Source organism: Melampsora larici-populina (genome assembly GCF_000204055.1).
Source record: "Melampsora larici-populina 98AG31 unplaced genomic scaffold MELLAscaffold_104, whole genome shotgun sequence".
In the NCBI taxonomy this organism is placed as follows: Eukaryota; Fungi; Basidiomycota; class Pucciniomycetes; order Pucciniales; family Melampsoraceae; genus Melampsora; species Melampsora laricis-populina.
In genome coordinates, this window is record NW_006768868.1 from 5,756 (window position 1) to 15,082 (window position 9,327).

General features: G+C 40.4%; 3 protein-coding genes across 3 annotated transcripts in view; 2 read left to right on the plus strand and 1 right to left on the minus strand.

The window, feature by feature from the left end:
• Positions 1 to 281: 281 nt before the first annotated feature.
• On the plus strand, positions 282 to 2,136 carry MELLADRAFT_113971 (uncharacterized protein; the record flags this gene model as incomplete). Its single annotated transcript, XM_007418755.1, has 4 exons — positions 282 to 515; positions 589 to 936; positions 1,349 to 1,507; positions 1,567 to 2,136. 4 exons carry the CDS (start codon positions 282 to 284, stop codon positions 2,134 to 2,136), a joined length of 1,311 nt encoding a protein of 436 aa, XP_007418817.1.
• A 934-nt stretch (positions 2,137 to 3,070) lies between these two features.
• On the plus strand, positions 3,071 to 5,173 carry MELLADRAFT_113972 (uncharacterized protein; the record flags this gene model as incomplete). Its single annotated transcript, XM_007418756.1, has 11 exons — positions 3,071 to 3,089; positions 3,176 to 3,200; positions 3,281 to 3,440; positions 3,542 to 3,613; positions 3,702 to 3,956; positions 4,049 to 4,128; positions 4,207 to 4,312; positions 4,396 to 4,563; positions 4,610 to 4,694; positions 4,769 to 4,913; positions 5,023 to 5,173. The coding sequence occupies 11 exons, from the start codon at positions 3,071 to 3,073 to the stop codon at positions 5,171 to 5,173; spliced, it is 1,266 nt and encodes a 421-aa protein (XP_007418818.1).
• A 2,656-nt stretch (positions 5,174 to 7,829) lies between these two features.
• MELLADRAFT_113973 (uncharacterized protein) overlaps positions 7,830 to 9,327 on the minus strand; it is a gene marked incomplete at both ends in the record, with an annotated part of 2,469 nt that continues 971 nt past the window's right edge. The window contains 3 exons of the mRNA XM_007418766.1: positions 7,830 to 8,165; positions 8,699 to 8,866; positions 8,935 to 9,323. Of these exons, the coding sequence (XP_007418828.1) occupies positions 7,830 to 8,165; positions 8,699 to 8,866; positions 8,935 to 9,323 (893 nt within the window). The remainder of the gene's footprint in view (positions 8,166 to 8,698; positions 8,867 to 8,934; positions 9,324 to 9,327) is intronic.

Below are 9,327 nucleotides of genomic sequence, written 5' to 3' on the forward strand. Positions count from 1 at the left end.
ATCAGTAGTCTTGATAAACGGCAAAAGAAAGCTGATGATGCATCATTTATCTGATCCAGAGGAACTCGCTGTGAAAGCTATTGTGACCTTTATAGCGCGTCAAGAGACCAATTCTCAGACATCAAAAACACCAAGTCGACCATACATCATATCATCAATAACTCGAAAACTTGTAGAAACTTGGATCTAGCTTGCTTCCTAGAGCTAAGTTTCGTTCTTCAACAGTATTACGAAACTAAGTCAACGATCATCAAACCTCAAATTAGAAGATCCTACAAAAAATGAATAATTCTCAGTCGAACCTATCACCTCAACGGAAAGCTCAAACTTCTCACTTTTTAACTACACCTGGTGATCATCTTACTCGTTCTGAACAAAACCTTGAATCTGAAACACCATTCTGTCGAACCTGCACTGCAAACCAAGCTCTACAAATGAATTTGTTAGCCAATTATCTTCCAAATGAAACTGAAGATGATCATCTAAGTGGGAGTAGTAAAGCAGGAACCAGTTCCGTACGTTGATAATATTTTTTACATGCGTTGTAACGAATCTGAATTTTAATACCAAACTTTCTTTTCGATTTAGGAGATGCGACGACTTTTAGATGCGCTTCCACAATACAAAGAGTCATTAGAAGCTCGTTATCCAGTTCTATGCTCCGAATGTTCACCAAAAGTTTCAGCTATCATTCAAAAAAGGAACTATAAATCCAAGGCATACGTACTACACAGCTCAGCCCGTCGTCTTTCACAACTACCCTCTACTCATCATCTGAACACCGATACTCGACCAGAAATTATCTCTCCCTTTAATCGTGTTACATTTCAGAGACCTCTCATTAAGGGTATGGGAAGTAGACTTTGGATTCTTCAGGAATGGGTTTGGCGGTTACGTGGGGTTTTGTGGATGTTTAGTCATTTATCTGGAGTGTTGGTAAATTTATTTTGTTGGTGATTTTTATCGATGTTCGTTCAATCTATTTGATCTCTGCTAATATATCATGATCATTGTTGATTTGACAGATGCATCGCCACTCACGCTGGGATTGACTTCCCTCTGTAGTCATGAACACCAAGCAAGTCACTCAACATCAGGTCCTACTCATACCATATGCTATCCTTCACTTCTTGAGAAATATCGCTTTCAAGTCCTCGTCTTTCATATATTGGAATTCTTTTGGGCTTTTTTCGATTTCACTTGGTCACAAGTTCGTAAAAACAAGGCACAAGGCATTCATACGAAAATTATTGGACGTTTATCATATCTTGTATGATAAAAGTTTTTTGCATATCCAATTGTCTAATCAATGAACTCATCATTCTCGATTTGGTTCTTCTATTTTCAGTGCTTCAATGCAGTTGCCTACATACTTCGACTATTTTCTCTCCTTTTGACTCAAGAGCCCTTTTTATCATACCTTCGAAGATCGAGGTTGTGGGTTCCGGATCTTGTTTCTTTAAGGAATCCTCGAACTTTTGGAATCATTAGCATCACTTTGGCCATGGTGAGTGTTGATATCTATCGTTCCATTTGGGATCATCTCGTATCTGATTCGTCTCATAGCTTTTTGTTAGCTGTTTATATTCACTTAGAATCGATTCTCCTATCAGGTTGACATCTACCAAGAAATCCAACGTTCAATCTACTCTGAGACCAAAACTACCTATACCTAAACCAGTCTCAGACGAAGATCTGTTCTCTACCCTTTCACTAAGCGCTTCCCAAAATATATCGGCAAATCATAAACCTAAACTTGATATAAACCAGAACAACTCTAATCACGAAACACCAATCTTTGGTAAATCTACTGCATTATCCAATCCGTTAATTGGAACATCTCATCAAATTGAAGAAACATCAGAAAATGAATTTGGAAATATGGATTGGGAACCTATCAACACACCTAAACCTTTTAATGAATCAGTTTTACTTCATCCTCAAACCTTTTTACCACCTGTTAATCATAGGGATGAAATTGGAATTGAAGATATGTTCAAAGAAAGTTTTAATGTTAGTTGTAATGAAAACAACGAAAAGGATAAGAAAAGGAACAAAAGTTTAAGTTGGACTGATTGGATTCCTGGGGGATTTTTGAGGAGAGGTGCGCATGGAAGTAAAGCAAAGGATAGGTAATATCAAAATATAGTTTGGATTTCATTTTTCATTTTCGGGCTATCATGGCTCAAGCCAACATTTTAGTCTGTTTCATCTTTATTTGCAAGTTAATTGGATTTCTCAAGATCATAAATTTGACTGTTTCATGAACATCATATCAAACCCATCAAATTCAAACTCATTCAAACGAGTCTCTTTGGTCTCTATCACAGTCGTATTTTTATAGACGTAGAATCATATCAGTCATCAACAAAATTCTTTGAGTCAAGGCCAAACAACTTGATATTTCTGTGGGAAAAATCAGGTCATGAAGACTAACAGATCAATCAATAATTCATAAAAGCTACCATGATGTTGATTTGATTTTGATCATATACATAGTGCATCACAGCAAGACTCAACAAGCACCGGGTATTTGTTCCAAAGCCATGGTCGTGGCCAGTTCTTGAGTTCTTCAGGATCTGATCTCACTTTTGAAATGGGCTTGTTGTCAGCTATCCAAAACTGTTTGGGTATTTCTCATAGTATCAAATCTCAAAAGTGTTCAGATATTGCCAATGACCAACTTTTTGGTCTCTGTCAAGTTTGTATTCAACAATATATGCACAGGTTGGTTGGGTGGCACGCAGTTGTGAGAGAAAAAAATATGTATTTGTGGTTACAAAGAACCTACTAGGAAGGTAACTCCTTCTTTGGTACATCACATCAAGTTGTAATCCATGTTACACTTGAGAGATAGAAATCTAGAAAACTCAAACTCACTCACGCATTACACCTCGTCTCGCTTGAAAGATTTGAGTTCTCGCGCATGATATTCACAATGACATCACACCTATCGGTATGTATTGTGTGTAATTAAGCAGAATTAAGCTCACGCTCAACCATCCAGGTCAGAAGAGTTTGTCGTGATTTTCATTGGTTTCGACCTTGATTTCTAATCAGAGATTAAAAAATGCCTTCCACCAAGCCTTGTAAGCGTATTCAGGCTATCCTCTCAAATGAACTAGCACATGGGCTGATTTATTGAAAGCTGACTCTACTCCCTGTCAACACACAGCATCTCACGTTTTAGTAACTGGCGCGTATGTCTTTTTTGATTAGGAAAATTGAACTTTTCAAGAATCTCACCATTTCGATTCTTTCCCCCCTTTCGAATCTATAGGAGTGGATATATCGCTAGTTGGACATGTCAATTCTTACTTGAAGGTGGTTTCAAAGTGCGTGGAACGGTGAGATCAAAAGAGAAAGGAGATCATCTCTCGCAAATTTTTGAAAGATTCGGAAATAAATGGTCATATGTGGTGATCGAGGATATCGAAAAGGTTTGATCACAATTCTGATTAATAGATGATATTTAAAGATTCTGATCTAATGCTACATCACTTCACATCTCATCTAAATTCTTGATCTCCGTTACCAAAAGCCAAATGGTTTTGATGAAGCTGTCAAAGACATTGATTCAGTGGCCCACATCGCTTCGCCCTGCCACATGAATGTAAGCACTTTCCACCAAGTTCAAAGGGATTTAATGTATGGGAAGCTATGGGATGATATCATTTACCTTGAACGTCTACAAAACACAGGTGACTGACGACCCTTACAAATATGTGATCAATCCTGCCGTCATTGGAACCTTATCGATATTGAATTCAGCTAATGGACCTAATGGAAAATCTGTCAAGCGTATCGTCATCACCTCATCATTGGCGGCAGTTTTGAATCCAACAAATGATTTGAATCATGTCTTCAATGAAAGTGAATGGAATGAATACTCCTCAGAAGTCGTAAAAGCCAAAGGAAAAGATTCTCCGCCTGTAGAGATTTACCGGTGCTCCAAAGTAGTTGAGTCGTCTGGTTTGAATTTAATAACTAAGTCGTCCACTCTCTTGACTCCTGAATCATATCCCTCAAATTTATTCGTTGTATTCAGACGGCCGAAAAGGCGGCCTGGAGCTTTATGAAGGAAAACCAACCAGCCTTTGACCTAGTCACTCTTTGTCCGTCTTACGTGTATGTAGAACATTCCTCTAACGGCTATATAAGAATTTCTTCATGAATTGACTGATTTTTTCTTTTGAAAATCAAAAGCTTGGGTCCAGTTATTCATCAGGTCAAGGATTCGAAGTCGATAAATGGAAGCGTGAAATTATTTTACAATTACCTCGTCGGAATTAGTGACGCCGAATCAGCAAAAGTTTGTTCGTTTTTACTTCTGATGAGATAGGCAGGTGAACAAGAAGATGTAACATCTAATGTTTGATGACCGGACTATTGTAGAAACCCTTCTCGTCCGAGGTAGACGTGCGTGATCTTGCAGTCGCCCACATCCAGGCACTTGTAATCGAGAAAGCCGGAGGAAATAGATACGCTATTTCTAAACGTTGGTTAGATCCTGATCATGTACTCTGTTTGACATGTGGAGGATCAAAAAATTTCAACGCTTTGGTTTATTATCTAACTCAACACCCCATCCTATGTCTTTTTTGTAGAGGCGTTTACTTGGCAAGACGCACTGGATATCCTTCACGAAAAAGGCCAAGGGAAAGATTGGCCGAATTCTACGAAAGGAGAACCAGGTGAGAGATACTTTTAGATTCAACGGGAGAGAGTTGGTATGTGAGACTTGATACTGAAAATATTGTCAAACTAGGTAGCGGAAAGTCTGCAAAACAAAATCTATATGATGCTTCTAAATCAATCAATGATTTGGATATGAAGTATCGACCATTTGAAGAGACTATAATAGATATGAGTAACTCATTGAAGGCTCTTTCCAAGACATGGCGATATGTATTGTAAGGCTTGGTTTGTGAATTCTTCATTTGAAGCATTTTTACCACATCTCATGGACTCCTGTTGTGTGGTGATGAGACGTATTTGTTTATGCCGTGGTAATATTTCTAGCTTCAAACCTACAAGAGCACGAATAAGAAAATCACTTGTCAAAGAACAACACCAGTTTGAACATAAAACAGTCCATATAAATGAGATTGTTCAGGATGGCTTCCAAGGAAATGGAATAGATCAAAAGATAGGAAATGAAATAAACAGATAAAGAAAGAGACACTATTAGGAAAAGTGTGATGCTGATTTATCTCATCTTATTGAGCGGCTCGGACTACTTCCCAGGGCCTGACTGGCTATCCAACTGAGAAGATTTGTTGTGCAGTCTTCATTGAAACTAAAGTAAAAAAATTATACCTTGCTGTGTTTTGACCTTGAATTTGGTCAGGATTCTCCCCGATGATGACAGAACCAGCCTGTCAATCATCAGAAATGGGGTCTTTAAGATCTTGAAGCCAAGACTTACCCCTCACTGATTGTTATTAAACCCAGCTAATGTTCAAACCTGTGGATCTGACCTTATCAGATTTCCTTAAGAAGGGCTGGAATGTCAAATACCCCATCCACCATCTAAATTATTGCATATAAGAAATTGTTGAGATAGTTTTAAAAGCAACACCAAGACAGCAGCACAGCATAGTGTTACAAGGCAGGTTGGCATTGAGTAACTCTATGGGTTATAAGGGAATTTCCTGAGGTTCTAATGCTGCTCCCTTAGTTACGCTACAACTTAACTAAGTCCCACAGTCACACACTTCGTCCTTGCAAGCTTGGGTATCTGGTGAGGGACTTGGGACTAATTGGCCGTGCTTGGTAGTTGCGCAGGACCCTTTAAGTTTGAGTTTGATGTGGAGACTTTTTCACCATGCCAAATACTATCACTTTCACTCAATCAACCCATGTGACCATTTTAACTGGAGATACTTGAAGCAATTCCTATCACATCTGTTTATTCAGAATTCTTCTAACATTCTCTCAGCATCCACAAAGAAGAGAAGAGGTGTCTCGAATATGAAATTTGGTTGCTGGCAGTGACTGTATCTTCAAAACAAAATTTACAAACAACCTCCTAGAGCACAATCCTCTTGTATGGTGAGAGGACTGCTATCTGATCCAACGCATTTGGTCAAAGACCAAAGTTGTGCATTTGATTGTTCAGAAGATTTTAGTCTCCTCAGAAAATATGTAGCATCCAAACTGCAAAAGTTAGGCAACTGTATGCCTCAACGGACCTTTTGAATTCCTGCTCAATCACCAAAATTATGTGATTAGTCAGAAGTCCCTATCCCGGGCACCAAGAGTGCAAGGTTAATAGAGCCCTGGAATGAATTTGGACTTGTGTTAAGTTGAGGTTATTCTATCCAAATTAGAGTAACTTTTATGACATTCATGAGCTATCTCAATGCTGTTGCATAGAGGATGCACTATATTACCTACAGTCAAACCCGCGCAATTGCATACCCGCGCAACTGCATACCCGCGCAACTGCATACCCGCGCAACTGCATAATCAGCCTTTTTGCACAGGCCAGGACTTCCCCCGACTGGGTGCGGGCTAAAAGTTGGATTTATTGCATAATTTTGTCAAAAATGATAATGCATAAGTCAAAACCCAAAAAACCGGGTCTTGCAAGCCCAATTGCATAGCTTTTACTCAAAATACAGGATAAAAAGTACACAATTAGGCATAAACCTTGAGCCCTAAGTCTCATAGCCTAGCTCATAACCTGCAAAAATGCATAATGTTATGTAATTTGGCCTATTTCCGCATATATGCATAACTTTATGCATTTTAACCTATCCTGTATTTTACCTCACTTTGCATAACCCGTGAAATTGCATAGGCCGGATGTTCCCCCCTGATTATGCAACTGCGCGGGTTTGACTGTATATGGTAGCTAGTTACCAGGCTAAACAATTTTAACAGAATCCAAATGTGATTCACTGAAACTTGATCATATAATTATAGTTGTAGGTAATTTTTTTTCCTCTGCTGTACCAGGCATTTTATATAGCAAAATGACAAGTTTAGCTATCACACAATTGACAGGTTGCTAAGCACACATTGACATTTACAAACACCTCCCTACTATTGTTGAGTGGAGTGAACCTGACCAAAAGGTATAGTTGGTCATACCTTTTTTTATCAAAGCTTCCAGCTTAACAATTTGCTTTTGTTTCTTTGAGATCATACTTGAACCCTACACGTACCTTAGGATCAACACTGATAAGGAGCTTCCAGCAATGGTCACCAAGGCTTTCAATCATTGGTATCAAGTTCCACAGCCTGAAAATGTCATCATAGATACCAACGTTGGGCCGTTGCGCTGCACTGCGCGCAACGGGTCGTTGCTGAGCAGCGCAACGGTCAAAATTTGGCCCCATATAGGACAACGCAATGGGCAACTATGGAACGCGTTGCGTTGCGTTGCTAACAACGGACGTTGCTCGCGTTGCAACTAGTCGCAACGGGCAACGAGCAGTCAAGATATGATATGACGAGTGGGGATTATTTATTCATTACACAGTTGTAAATAGAGCCACTTTACTGTATTCAATTATTTGTATCTTTTTGCCTACCCCCAAATGCATCAATTGCCTCGTTTACCTCCTTGTATTTGTGACCTAGGCGTACCCCTTGACGTGCCCAAAGACAAGAACCAACGTTTTGCTCAATCGTACGTGGGACCAAACGAACTCGATCTGATGAACAAATGTCTGCTGCGGCAGAGAATGTCTGCTCGACTATGGCCGAACTGGCAGAGAGGCTTAGATAGTCTTTTGCCAGAGATGCCAGCACTGGAAAAACAACACAATTGACCTACCAAGATTTTCACAAAAGATTAACGATGATAATGCAAAAGCGATTCATGATTCAAGCCAGAAAGTAATACGCACACTCCACCATGGTAATATGGCGTTGCATTCCCTAGCATCATCCTTAGCCGACATCGGATGTGTTCCCTTTAGGTAAGCAGCCATTTCATCTACCTGTGCCTGAGGCTCTTGAGCTTTGAAAAGCTGAAACACATTGACGTCAGAGCTCGTCTTCGCTGAGGTAGTTGAATTCGAGTCAGAGGTTGATGCTGGTACGTCAGTCTGTGGTGAGCCAATCGTTTTCTGACGCTGTGCAAACTTCTCCTGCAAGAGTGTACCAGCGCGGATCGTATGGGGGTGCTGAGGTCCAAATGCCTGCTCGTAGAACTGAAGGCGAAAGAAAGGGTTTAAAAGACTTGCCATGACCGTTGTGTCGCAAGCCAAAGCTTCTTGAAGATATCGTTCCACTCGCTCTTGCATTGACATGATCATGGGTAGCAGTGCATCGCCAACTTGAAGATCTTTTACCCGATTCGCAAGATGCAGCTTGAGTGCATAGAATTCGGGAATCACCATTGAGCCTGTAGGTCCATTTCCTTCCATTCTTTTAGTCAACAGTAGAAAAGGCTATTCAAAATTGAGTTAGCAAATCACTCCAGGAGGTGCACATCACGTATCACATGAGCAGGACTTACAGACAGCTTGTTTGTTAATTCCTCGAGTGAATCCCAGTCGTCGGGAGTGAAGAAGATTTCATGGAAGTATCCGCGCGGCTTTTGAGACAACCTGATACGACGTGACTTTGCTCTGACACGCTCAAGGTCGTCCGCAAGCAACTTGCTAACAACCTAATAAATGGGACATTACAAATTGGTCTAATTAGATGTATCAGTAAGGATAAAGTCAAAATCGCTACCCACCTTACGTGCCTGTACCAATCGGTTAAGAGAATCGAATTCCGCTTTCCAACGGGTCGCATTGTAACCTGGTGTCAAGGGTAAAAGTTTGAGATTCATGCTTTTTGCAACACGTGTGAAATATCTGCGCCAAGGAGCTGATCTAGCAACCCGGCGCGAGATAAAGTTAGCCTGATAAACCCAATATAAAACGCAGTTAGCATTTATTGATCATCCGGACATGATACAGCAGTGATTACCTGGGCCATTAACGCATTGAGACGGAGAGCATGTTTCCTTGATGTGTTGTTTTTGAAATCGTTTGTGGTTGAGGTTTCAGGTGCGATGTCATTCACATCTTCCCGATCGCACCGGTCCTCTTCAGCTTCGTCATAGTCCGGAGGAGCACAGGCGGTCTCTTCGCATTCGGAATCGTGATCAGTGTCTTCTTCATCAGGTAAAGGCATTTCTTCAGCTTCAGTTTGATCTTCGTCGTCTTCAATAACAATCGCACTTGGGTGTGATTCTTCTTCGTCTTCCTCTGCAATGACCGGCAGTCGCTCAGGGATGGGGAAAACTCCCAAGATCGATTTGCGCTGTTGATGTCGAGAAAGTACAGTTCGGCCAAGTTCCACCAAGCCACCCTTGACTGT